At 43.1% G+C, this 13,803-nt stretch overlaps 1 protein-coding gene across 3 annotated transcripts in view; it reads right to left on the reverse strand.

Moving 5' to 3' along the window:
• LOC137370971 (glutamate receptor 4) overlaps positions 1–13,803 on the reverse strand; it is a 271,296-nt gene that overhangs the window by 16,883 nt on the left and 240,610 nt on the right. For all 3 annotated transcript variants that reach the window (XM_068032865.1, XM_068032864.1, XM_068032863.1), the window contains exon 12: positions 3,259–3,457. In XM_068032865.1, coding sequence (XP_067888966.1) covers positions 3,259–3,457 — 199 coding nt within the window. The remainder of the gene's footprint in view (positions 1–3,258; positions 3,458–13,803) is intronic.

A 13,803-nucleotide genomic window follows, 5' to 3' on the forward strand; every position in this document is an offset into this window, starting at 1 on the left:
GTTAAAAAAAAGAGCTTCCATCTCTAGAATTTCTGCATTTTTTAACTATTGTCATAATACATTTGACATCACTATGAGCTTGTACCCTGCAATCACTGAAATATCACCTCACATTTTCACAAGATTCAATCACTGAACTGGATTTTTGGTTCTGTTCATTTGACTGGATATTCACATATAACATGACTTTGTTTACACATATGTATTGGACAGGTCCACGTAGTGATTCTTCTTATTTCTAATCTTTGTCACTAATTTTGTACTCTCCTTTCCTGCATGGGAGACCAATATCAGACAGTACAATAAAAGCAAAATACTGAACATGCTGGAAATCTGAAATAAAAACAAGAAATGCTGGAAATACTCAGCAGGTCTGGCAGCATCTGTGGAGAGAGAAGCAGAGATAACGTTTCAGGTCAGTGGCCCTTCATCAGAACTGGCAAATATTAGAAATGTAAAAGGTTTTAAGCAAGTAAAGCGGGCGGTGGGGCAAGAGATAACAAAAGAGAAGGTCACAGAGAATAACTGACCAGAGGGTCATGGGGCAAAGGCAAACGGTATGTTAATGGTGTGCTGAAAGACAAACCGTCAGTACAGAGAGGGTGTTAATGGCCAGAAAACTGAGCAGCCTGGCCCCAAGCGCAAACATGAAAAAAATAATGGGTAGGCACAGTAGAAACAAACTTAACAAAATAAAATAAAATAAACACATAAAAAATAAAAAATAACTAAAAATAAAAATAAAAAGGGGGGCCCGTCATGCTCTGAAATTATTGAACTCAATGTTCAGTCTGGCAGGCTGTAGAGTGCCTAATCGGTAAATGAGGTGCTGTTCCTCGAGCTTGCATTGATGTTCACTGGAACACTGCAGCAATCCCAGGACAGAGATGTGAGCATGAGAGCAGGGAGTAGTGTTGAAATGGCCAGCAACCGGAAGCTCGGGGTCATACTTTTGGACTGAGTGGAGGTGTTTCGCAAAGCGGTCACTCAGTCTGTGTTTGGTCTCCCCAATGCAGAGGAGACCACATTGTGAGCAGCGAATACAGTATACTAAATTGAAAGAAGTACAAGTAAATCGCTGCTTCACCTGAAAGGAGTGTTTGGGGCCTTGGACAGTGAGGAGAGTGGAGGTAAATGGGCAGGTATTACACCTCTTGCGATTGCAGGGGAAGGTGCTGTGGGAAGGGGATGAGGTGGTGGGAGTAATGAAGGAGTGGACCAGGGTGTCGCGGAAGGAATGATCCCTTCGGAATACTGACAGGTGAGGGGAGGGAAGATGCATTTGATAATGGCATCACGCTGGAGGTGGTGGAAATGGTGGAGGATGATCCTTTGGATGTGGAGGCTGGTGGGGTGGAAAGTGAGGACAAGGGGAACCCTGTTGTGGTTCTGGGCGGGGAGCGGAAGGGGTGAGGGTAGAGGTGCGGGAAATGGGCTGGACACGGTTGAGGGCCCTATCAACCACAGTGGTGGTGGTGGTGGGGGGGAATCCTCGGTTGAGGAAAAAGGAAGACATATCAGAAGCGCTGTCATGGAAGGTAGCATCATCAGAGCAGATGACCCTTCGCGACACCCTGGTCCACTCCTCCATTACCCCCACCACCTCGTCCCCTTCCCACGGCACCTTCCCATGCAATCGCAGGAGGTGTAATACCTGCCCATTTACCTCCTCTCTCCTCACTATCCCATGCCCTAAACATTCCTTTCAGGTGAAGCAGCGATTTACTTGTACTTCTTTCAATGTAGTATACTGTATTCGCTGCTCACAATGTGGTCTCCTCTACATTGGGGAGACCAAATGCAGACTGGGTGACCACTTTGTGGAACATCCCCGCTCAGTCCGAAAGCATGACCCTGAGCTTCTGGTTGTTGCCCATTTCAACACTACCGCCTGCTCTCATGCTCACATCTCTGTCCTGGGAACACTGCAGTGTTCCAGTGAACATCAACGCAAGCTCGAGGAACAGCATCTCATTTACTGATTAGGCACACTATAGCCTGCTGGACTGAACATTGAGTTCAATAATTTCAGAGTATGATGGGCCCCCCTATTTCTTTTTTATTTTTATGTGTTTATTTTATTTTAGTTTGTTTAGTTTGTTTCTACTGTGCCTACCCACTATTTTTTTCATGTTTGTGCTTGGGGCCAGGCTGTTCAGTTTTCTGTCCATTAACACCCTCTCTGTACTCACACTTTGTCTTTCAGCACACCATTAACATACTATTTGCCTTTGCTCCATGACCTTCTGGTCAGTTATTCTCTGTGATCTTGTCCTATCAACAACTTCTCTTCTGTTATCTCTTGCCCACCCCCACTTTACTTGCTTAAAACCTTTTACATTTCTAATATTTGCCAGTTCTGACGAAGGGTCACTGACCTGAAACATTAACTCTGCTTCTCTCTCCACAGATGCTGCCAGACCTGCTGAGTATTTCCAGCATTTCTTGTTTTTATATCAGACAGTGCAGTTCAGCTTCAAACCTGTTTTACAAATAGCAGGCAAGATCCACCTTATTTGATTTATGTTACCATTAGTTTTGTCATTCTCTGTCTAGGCTGCTAAATGTTTACTGTACAGGGATGCTCCATTTCAGTTCCTAGTCAATCTCAGAATAGCACTGCAGATAGTCAAGAAGTCAGGCATTGCCAGAATGTTCCCGTCAATAACAAAAGCTGTTGCATGGAAGTGAGCACAAAAGAAAAGCAGACAAATCAGGAAAAAACAAACAAACAAAAAAGGACAAACATGACATGAAACAATGTATGATAACAGTTCTAATTGCACACGTCCATTGCTGGATCAAGGGAAACATCAACCTGCTTGTTGGAACAGAAACATTGAATCTTTCATCCATTCAAGCCTGTTCCTTCCACAGATTAAGTACAGCCAATTTCATCGTGGCCTCTACCTCATCCCTTTAAGTTCTGCATAAACACTCCCCAACTTACAAAGGTAATCAAACATATCTTTAGAATATTAATTCGTTCTTACATCTCGACTATTCAATTCGGGCTTGCTGATCTCCATAGGCAGCAATATTCTCCCTACCTCCAGCAGCACAAGAACCATTGTGTAACATGGAGAATTGGATCATTTCTGCCTATAGTTGTTATTGTAACCTTCCATTTTCTACCATTCCAAGCCAACTATACATATATCCCTTTGTGTTTGATCTGACTGCATATGGATTTAGTTTGTTAATGTAGCACACTGAAATGGGTAATAACCTAATCCTGTCAGACACAGGAAGGCTTACTCTGAAAAATTCTTTTGTAGAACCTGAATCCAGCGTTCCATAAGCAATTTCTGTTTGCTTTGAAAGATCTTCAGCACTTTCTATAGGTGACACCATTCTCTCTACAGTCAGGAAAGCAGCAAGATTGGCCGTGTAGGAGGAAATTATAATCAGAGTGAAGAACCACCACACTCCTCCGACAATGCGTCCAGACAGTGATCTAAATATTTAATGAAAAATACAACTTTTAAATAATATTCTGAATAGTAAGAATGGCACAACTAATGCAGCAAATTACGGTGCTTTGCATCATAGGCTGTCACATTCAGAAATGTTTTTTATCTCCCTACATGTAATTTAAACATTTCAAATTCAAATCTACTTAATAAACCTTTATTTAAAATGCTCCTGCTTTCTCAACTAGTTCAATGGCAGAAGCTTTTTAAAGGTTGTTTTGATCTCAGGAGCAATTACTTATGCTGCATAGAATTGCCTAGAATATGTATAGGCTGTCTTCTAGTGATATCACGTGGGGTAGGAATGGTAAAGTGATACGATTCCAATTTCCATTCATTCTAATGGGAAGCAGCACTCCACCAGGTACAGCTTTGTTGCCTCCAGTCCCTGTGCTTTTATTTTGGTTGCTACCATCCAATTATATAAAGCGTAAGAAAAGGCAAGTGATGGGATCATGGTTTAAATTTGCCTTGCTATTTATCAAAATACTTTGAAAACGGTAGTAATGCCCATGGTTAATAATCCACTTTATAAGATACAGAAATAAGTGGAATAAAATGAAAATGTATTTACAAAAACACTTTTGGTATCTGATTGATATTTTGGAGATATACAAATATTTCACTTGAAAACCAGATTAGTGGCAACACTAGGTTGACCCCAGACAGTCTATATAGCAAAGGCTGAGGGATATTATAGATGTCTTCTACTGTCTACGTGCTGCTTTCAATAGGCATGGGAGACAAATTAATTGGTGCAACAGTACACTGACAATACATGGGAAGGAAAAGACTGGGCAAACCAGGCAGTAAGAGCTGCTGCTCCTTACCAAAACAGCCTCATTTTCTTTGAATACTGCACACCATCATTTTCAGCCTGGTACGGCTGATATAATAGTGTCAATTTTGAATAAAAACTGTTTAAAATCCAAAAGTTTAGAATACACTGATCTTCATGCCATTAAAAATATTCAATTGGAATATTACGTAGACTTGAATTTTCATTATGCTTATTGGTCAGCAAATGGATACTACTCTCTGTAGCATATCAACACAGTGGCTGTTCAACACTTATGGCGAAGGTACACACAAAGTCAGACTGAGGAAGCTATCTTAAAGCTGCAGCATCCTTTATGGTGGACATACTTAGGTTGCCAAACCCTGAGATGGCCTACTCAATTTTCCAACCAATTGACCTTAAAAAGAGTGATTAAAAGCCATAGGAAATATTTAAATCATTGACTCGACTTTCTCTAAAAGTATTTCTCACAGAGGGAAGCTATCTTTATTGCAAAAATGCTTTGTCAGTTTGTATATTGTAACTTAGCTTAAATAATTTTCTCAGAATACTGAGCTAAATGAAGGTAACAAATATGTTTTACATGCAGAATTTTAAAAAAATCTAAGTATCTAGATCATATAACAAGAGACAGTTATATCAGTGGGGGTGATCTCAAATATATAAGCCAATGAAACAGGACACTGCTGCTTTAAAATGCAACTCTCCTGACAACACATTGTTAAAAGAGTAACCAGACATTATTGATGGTATTTACTACTAAAAACAGGAAAATTAAACTGTAATGTAAAATCACAGCACAACCACAAGAATGGAGGAAGAGAAAGACAGAAGACAGCAAAAAGTAATGATACAAGAAACCAAAACATGAAGATATGGTAAATATTGATTTATTGAGACAATGAATGTACAGAGAACAAAATAACAAACACCACATGTACAGTGACTACATATCAGTAACATTTCCTTCAAAGAAGCACAGGAACATCTTACATATCAGACTGTAAATAAAATTCCTACCGTAGCAAATTATTTCTGAAATTTCTACCCTGATCTGTATAAAACAGCGGTTAAACTTTATACTTTGGTTTTGGCATCTTTTCACCAACATACCTTGTACTAGACCACATTGTCACCATTGGTCAAAGTGAAATTTCTTTTTCCATGCTGCATTGACAGTACATTCATTTATAAGTGCATTCATAAAGCCATACAATTAAATATTAGTACTTCACATGCTTCTGTATCAACTGATCTAAGGATTGTTAAGGGCTTATTTCCTTTTTGTTGCTAATGCCAGCTAAAGATAGACATGACTATAATGCATTAATAGAGGACACACTGCTTTATACTCATGTCTACTTTTTGCTAAAATTAGCGTATGGAAGAAAATACACACCTTGAAGGTATTTCTATTTACAAATTTAATGCTGTGCCAGCATACGTAATAGCATATACCGCAAGATGATAATTGGGAATAATATTTTGTGCAACCAATAAATTTCACATTACACTTCTTTGGGACCTAAGAAGCAGGGTATTGAGTAGAAGCCTTTTTTGTACAGAAATATTGGCAAAGCTACTACCTTTACCCTTTCTCTAGAGAATGCTATGGTCAATCAAGACAAGCAAGGGAAGTTTCAATTTAGTATCGTACCAATGGACTTATATCTGCAAAAGCAACACAATTAGACAGGGGGTATTTTATAAAGAAAGCGATCCAATAAACTGTGGAATTTGACAGGACTTATGGCTACCTAAGACCTAACAATGGTCCACAGCAATGGTTTGTATCAGCTAACTTAATTGGGTACCACCCTATATCTCTGAATATACTGTCCCTAAACCATATGGTCTTCCTTAGAAGCTTTGAATAATGTTCCTGAGATGACCTCTCAGTTTAGACTCCTGTACTCTGGTAGTGTGGCTACTGGGCTGCCTGCTCACTTTGTCATAGTATGACAAACCATAGATGGCAGACCATCAAATACATTTAAAATAATCACCTGACTACCTTACCGTCACGAAAACTCATAGCTATTTGCTTTCTACATATCTCTATAGACCTCTAGTCTATAGTGTTATTGACTAAACAAACAGGCACTCTAATGAATTTTGCTCCACTTCAGCACATCTTCCAACTAATAATGCCTTTCCTGTAACCATTTGCTTAAATACTTGGGTGAAGATGAATAGTGCTATAGATTAGAATATTATTGAACACTTGTATCTAAGAGGTATTTTCTTTCCCTGTTAAAAAAAAAAATGGTATAGTGTTTTTGGGCAATCGTAGCATTGACAAATGCCAGAATGGAGAAATTGATTTACTGCTTATAGCTATATTGACCTCAAAATTTGAAACATACAACTGTCTTTTTTGCACTTATCAGGTTTACCTAGAAAATTATTTTTAAATATATTGGTCCAAACTGGTGTGGACTTGACAAGTTTTCAAAGAAACTACTTAATCCCCTCCTCTCCTGAAGATGCCGACCTAGTTAATTGACCTCAGCCAAAGTGGCAGTGAGTTGGTACAGTTGGTCTCAGTGACCCTGGGCTAAGGAGGAGAAAGTTGGGCCAGCGTAACTTGGGTACTTTATCCAAGTGGTTATTCTTTATGTGAATCAGTTCAGTGAGCGTTGGTGGGTTATTTGACCATGGAGGCACCTTGGTCGATTCTTACTCAATGGACATTGATGTGTACCTTCCAGCGACACTGGGAACTTTGACTGATCTTTCTCTTCTTCAATCCAAGGTCACCAAAACCCATTGCCTCCCTGGTACCAAGGTTAACATCCACTAATTTAACTGAGACTGAGCCAATCGGGAACTGGATAAATACTTGAAAAGAAAACAGTTTGCAGGGCTATGGGGAAAGAACGGGAGTGTGGGACCAATTGGGTAGCCCTTTCAAAAAACTGTCACAGGCCGGATTGTCCAATTTCTGTGATGTATGATTCTATAATTGGGGAGATTGAACTTGCAACAGTAGTGCTCAGCTCCATACTGGAGCAGTGCATTTATCCACTGTGTTATTTATCTGAAAATATGTACAAGTTGAGTAGACAAAGCTTCTTTCTTTTGGGCCTCCTTATCTCGAGAGACAATGGATACGCGCCTGGAGGTGGTCAGTGGTTTGTGAAGCAGCGCCTGGAGTGGCTATAAAGGCCAATTCTGGAGTGACAGGCTCTTCCACAGGTGCTGCAGAGAAATTTGTTTGTTGGGGCTGTTGCACAGTTGGCTCTCCCCTTGCGCCTCTGTCTTTTTTCCTGCCAACTACTAAGTCTCTTCGACTCGCCACAATTTAGCCCTGTCTTTATGGCTGCCCGCCAGCTCTGGCGAATGCTGGCAACTGACTCCCACGACTTGTGATCAATGTCACACGATTTCATGTCGCGTTTGCAGACGTCTTTATAACGGAGACATGGACGGCCGGTGGGTCTGATACCAGTGGCGAGCTCGCTGTACAATGTGTCTTTGGGGATCCTGCCATCTTCCATGCGGCTCACATGGCCAAGCCATCTCAAGCGCCGCTGACTCAGTAGTGTGTATAAGCTGGGGGTGTTGGCCGCTTCAAGGACTTCTGTGTTGGAGATATAGTCCTGCCACCTGATGCCAAGTATTCTCCGAAGGCAGCGAAGATGGAATGAATTGAGACGTCGCTCTTGGCTGGCATACGTTGTCCAGGCCTCGCTGCCGTAGAGCAAGGTACTGAGGACACAGGCCTGATACACTCGGACTTTTGTGTTCCGTGTCAGTGCGCCATTTTCCCACACTCTCTTGGCCAGTCTGGACATAGCAGTGGAAGCCTTACCCATGCGCTTGTTGATTTCTGCATCTAGAGACAGGTTACTGGTGATAGTTGAGCCTAGGTAGGTGAACTCTTGAACCACTTCCAGAGCGTGGTCGCCAATATTGATGGATGGAGCATTTCTGACATCCTGCCCCATGATGTTCGTTTTCTTGAGGCTGATGGTTAGGCCAAATTCATTGCAGGCAGACGCAAACCTGTCGATGAGACTCTGCAGGCATTCTTCAGTGTGAGATGTTAAAGCAGCATCGTCAGCAAAGAGGAGTTCTCTGATGAGGACTTTCCGTACTTTGGACTTCGCTCTTAGACGGGCAAGGTTGAACAACCTGCCCCCTGATCTTGTGTGGAGGAAAATTCCTTCTTCAGAGGATTTGAACGCATGTGAAAGCAGCAGGGAGAAGAAAATCCCAAAAAGTGTGGGTGCGAGAACACAGCCCTGTTTCACACCACTCAGGATAGGAAAGGGCTCTGATGAGGAGCCACCATGTTGAATTGTGCCTTTCATATTGTCATGGAATGAGGTGATGATACTTAGTAGCTTTGGTGGACATCCGATCTTTTCTAGTAGTCTGAAGAGACCACGTCTGCTGACGAGGTCAAAGGCTTTGGTGAGATCAATGAAAGCAATGTAGAGGGGCATCTGTTGTTCACGGCATTTCTCCTGTATCTGACGAAGGGAGAACAGCATGTCAATAGTCGATCTCTCTGCACGAAAGCCACACTGTGCCTCAGGGTAGACGCGCTCGGCCAGCTTCTGGAGCCTGTTCAGAGCGACTCGAGCAAAGACTTTCCCCACTATGCTGAGCAGGGAGATTCCACGGTAGTTGTTGCAGTCACCGCGGTCACCTTTGTTTTTATAGAGGGTGATGATGTTGGCATCGCGCATGTCCTGGGGTACTGCTCCCTCGTCCCAGCACAGGCATAGCAGTTCATGTAGTGCTGAGAGTATAGCAGGCTTGGCACTCTTGATTATTTCAGGGGTAATGCTGTCCTTCCCAGGGGCTTTTCCGCTGGCTAGGGAATCAATGGCATCACTGAGTTCCGATTTGGTTGGCTGTATGTCCAGCTCATCCATGACTGGTAGAGGCTGGGCTGCATTGAGGGCAGTCTCAGTGACAGCATTCTCCCTGGAGTACAGTTCTAGGTAGTGCTCAACCCAGCGGTCCATCTGTTTGCGTTGGTCAGTGATTATGTCCCCCGATTTAGATTTGAGGGGGGTGATCTTCTTGATGGTTGGCCCAAGAGCTCTCTTCATGCCATCATACATTCCTCTGATGTTTCCGGTGTCTGAGGCCAGCTGAATATGACTGCATAGGTGTTGCCAGTAGTCGTTTGCGCAACGCCTAGCTGTTCTTTGTGCAGTACTTCTGGCTGCTTTAAGTGCTGCGGATGTTAAATCGCTGGGGGCTTTCTTGTAGTTCAAAAGTGCAATGCGCTTAGCGGCTATGACAGGTTCCAGCTCTTCATTATGAGATTGAAACCAGTCTGCATTTCTCTTCGCACTTTTGCCGTAGGTGGTCAAAGCTGACTCATAGATGGCGTCTCTGATGTGGGCCCACTTGGTCTCAGCATCCCCTGTGGGAGTGTTTTGAAGGGCTGTTACAAGTGAATTTAGAAATTTTTGTAACAGCTGTGGGTGAGAAATTCTGCTCGTGTTGATGCGCGGGTGGCCCTTCTGCTTGGAATGATGCAACTTCTTTGGTCTGAGTCTAACCTTGCTGCACACCAGGGAGTGGTCGGTGTCGCAGTCCGCACTGTGGAAGCTGCGTGTGATTTGAACACTGTTTAAGGCGGCTCGCCTTGTGACAATGAGGTCTAGCTGGTGCCAACGACGTGATCTTGGGTGCCTCCATTAAACCTGGTGACAGGGTTTAGTGTGAAAGAACGAGTTGGTGATGCAGAGGTTATGATAGGTACACAACTCAAGCAGTCTCTGCCCGTTCTCATTCATCCTTCCAACGCCATAGCGCCCAAGGCAGGAGGGCCATGAGTCATGGTCGGCCCCAACCAAATAGCACATTAGGTAATGGGAACACATAAACACTTGGGTTCCGATTTTAAAGGGTGGGGTTGGGGGTGGGGGGTGCGCGGGGGCAGCAGCAACAGTGCACACAAGCCCTCAAGTGGATGGTGCAGCCAAAGAGTCCAGGGATGTGGAGGCCTGTCTAATTTAATGACGGGTCATCATCTGAATAAATTTTAGTGAACATCCACCTGAGCTCTGCCAGATGCCAGATACAATATCTGACTGGCAGAAATGTAAAGGAATGGGACCCAGCCTAGGTAAATGCTGGGGTGGGGGGTTTTCTCAAACAGATACCGGTATGGAGAGGGAGAACGCGGTCCAGGGCAAGAGAGGCCTGAGGATTTCTTCTTGTTCCTTCAAACAATTATTTATCTTGGCCTGTTCTGACCGCTCTGCTGTATCCTACCAGGTTCCTCTGATAGCTTTGACACTGGTCAGGCCTCCCCAAGTCTTCATAAAAATCATATCGCAGCGCAGCGATGTCATCAGGCCCGAACCTTTATATTTAAGTTAGGCCCTCGCTTGCCTGCAGCAGGAACCTTCGCTGACTTCAAAGTTAGTGAAGATAAGATGGTGCCGGGAGAGAATGGTGCTGCGTCAGCCCAGTAAGTGGGCTTGGTTGTTCTTAACCCCTCCCATGTACCCTTCTTGCTGGGCAACAGGTGTTAAAATCAAACCCTTAGTTCTTGATTGAAATTTGATGGCCTGTGCCAGTCATTAAAAATTAGATTAAAAAATCCACAATAAAATAATTGTGCTAAAAACATTACTATTTAATTGTTCAACAAAAATAATTAATAATTTTGAAGGCCTTGATAGAGTAGATAAGGAGAATGTGGGCTGAATTTTCCTGACCTATTGGAGATGGGCTGGAAGGCAGGAGGGTTGGCAATATGGTGGGGGAAGGAGCCCAACATCTTTCCACTGCCATGCCATATTGCGAGCGGCGGGAACATTGGCAGGAGGGGCCCCCACCAGACAGCCAATAGACCCACTTAAATGGTCAATTAAGGGCCACTTCTCGTCCCCATGAGCATTTTGGCCACATCAAGAGAGCCCGCCAGATAAACCAGATCATGGATTAAAGATTGGTTAACAGGCAGAAAACAGAGAGTAGGAATAAACGGGTCATTCTCGCATTGGTAGGCTGTAACAAGTGGGGTACCGCAAGGATCAATGCTTGGGCCCCAGCTGTTCACAATATATATCAATGATTTGGATGTGGGACCAAATGTAGTATTTCCAAGTTTGCGGATGACACAAAACTAGACGGGAATACATGTTATGAGTAAGATGTAAAGCAGCTTCAAGGGGATTTGGAAAGACTTAGTGAGTGGGCAAGAATGTGGCAGATGGAACATAATGTGGAAAAATGTGAGGTTATCCACTTTGGTAGGAGGAATAGATGTGCACAGGATTTCTTAAATGGTAAGAGATTAGAAAGTGTCGATGTACAAAGGGACCTGAGTGGCTTTGTCAATAAGTCAGTGAAAGCTAACATGCAGGTGCAGCAAGCAATTAAGAAGGCTAATGGTATGTTAGCCTTTATCGCAAGAGGATTTGAGTACAGGAGTAGTGAGGTCATGCTTCAATTGTATAGAACATTGGTTAGACCACACCTGGAGTACTGTGTGCAGTTTTGGTCCCCTAACCTTAGGAAGGATATTATTGCCATAGAGGGAGTGCAACGAAGGTTCACCAGTTGTTCCTGGGATGGCGGGACTGTCCTATGAAGAGAGATTGGGGAAACTGGGCCTGTATTCTCTAGAGTTTCAAAGAATGAGAGGTGATCTCATTGAAACCTACAAAATACTTAAAGGGATAGACAGGGTAGATGCAGCTAAGATGTTTCCCCTGGTTGGGGAGTCTAGAACCAGGGGACATAATCTCAAAATAAGGGGGAAGCCACTTAGGACAGATATGAGGAGAAATTTCTTTACTCAGAGGGTTGTGAATCTTTGGAATTATCTACCCCAGAGGACTGTGGAAGCTCAGTCATTGAGTATGTTTAAAGCAGAGATTGACAGATTTCTAAATACAAATGACATAAGGGGATATGAGGATAGTGTGGGAAAATGACATTGAAGTGGATGATCAGCCATGAGCATATTGAATGGTGCAGCAGGCTCGATGGGCTGAATGGCCTACACCTGCTCCTATGTTGTTAACTCTGGCTGCCTCCCAGCAGTTTGGGGGGGTGCGGGTGGGAGCTCCATGGCCCATGGAGGTGCTCCCTAGCAGCAATGGCCGCTCCGCGGTAACAGCACTGTTGGTGCACCATGAACAATTGCCGTGGGCATCCCTGACCAAACACACCTCTCTTTGAGGTGCCCTGCCATTGACGTGCCCTCTCCTTGGTGATGCATCCTCCGCAATGGCTATGGCTCCCGGTGGCGCTGCTGAGGTTGCTGAGCTGCTGGACCTCTGATTAGGTCGGCAGTTCTTGGAGGCAGCCTGTTAACTGGTTACTGCCAGTAAAATGCACCCCATGGTCCTGTCGCCCAGCAAAGTGGGGCTAGTTCCCACTTTCTTCCCAGCAGTGGGACGTCTAGATAGGCTGAAACATTTAGCCCACTATGTCCACTGGCAGGATGGCCATTTATCAAATTTAAGGTAATTGGCAAGGGAATCAGAGGGCACGTGAAGAATAAAATTTTTGCACAATGAATTGTTATGATCTGGAATGCGCTGCCTGAAAGGGTGTTGGAAGCAGATTCAATAGAAACTTTCCAAAGGGAATTGATTATATACTTAAAAGGATAATATTTTCAGGACAATGGGGAAAGAGCAGGGGAGTGGGACTAATTGGATAGCTCTTACAAAGGGCCAGCACAAGTACAATGGACTGAATGGCCTCCTTATGTGCTGTATGATTCTACGAAGTAAAGGCTGCTATAATTAATTTATTGCTGGTTTAACTGTCCAAGGCATGTAAATGCCAATGGAGAATATAAGCAAATAACTGGAGCAGGAATGCTGATTATCGTTGATTAAGAAAACAATTTTTCTTTGAATACTCATCAATTATGGAGGAAGCATGCATTGGAAGGCTGTTTAAAAGGGTATTGTCCAGGTGCCATGTCGTACAGCAACATAAAGTAGTAAAGTAGAATTGGGATGTTTTGCAGTCAGTACATCATTCCATTGCAATACTTCTCAGACCACTTAAATATGATTCTCAAAAACTGTCAAAATTAGCAAAAGCACTCGTGAGCAGCAGGTACAACTTCACACTTACAAAACGGCAATGCACACTTTTACAGCGCCTTGAACATAGAAAAATCTCTCAATGGCACTTTGTAAGAAGGTGAGAATTTAGAAACTGTGGAAATTGGAATAATTGTAAGCAGAGTAAGGGGAGGTGACAAAGAGTAGATTTTGAAGAGGCTTTTGAAGATGGGTAAAGTTAAAGCAAGGTGGAAGGGTTCAGGAAAAGAATTTCATTTGATTTTTTTAGGGAGTATCCTTATTCATTGGCCACCCGCATGGTTAAATTCTGAGCAACATGCCCTCTATTTTTCTTTTCAAAGCAATTACTACCCCAAAGGAACAGCAGTATTTATTTAAAGGGTAAGATAGTTCTAGGGTAAGTACTGTTATGTAGGTCCTTATCTCTTAATGTCTTCTGCGTTGTTAGATTTTAAAATATTTATTTCATGCTGTTCTTACAAATTAGCATATGAAGCATTGGTTT

This window comes from Heterodontus francisci, chromosome 6, assembly GCF_036365525.1.
Source record: "Heterodontus francisci isolate sHetFra1 chromosome 6, sHetFra1.hap1, whole genome shotgun sequence".
NCBI classification, from domain to species: Eukaryota; Metazoa; Chordata; class Chondrichthyes; order Heterodontiformes; family Heterodontidae; genus Heterodontus; species Heterodontus francisci.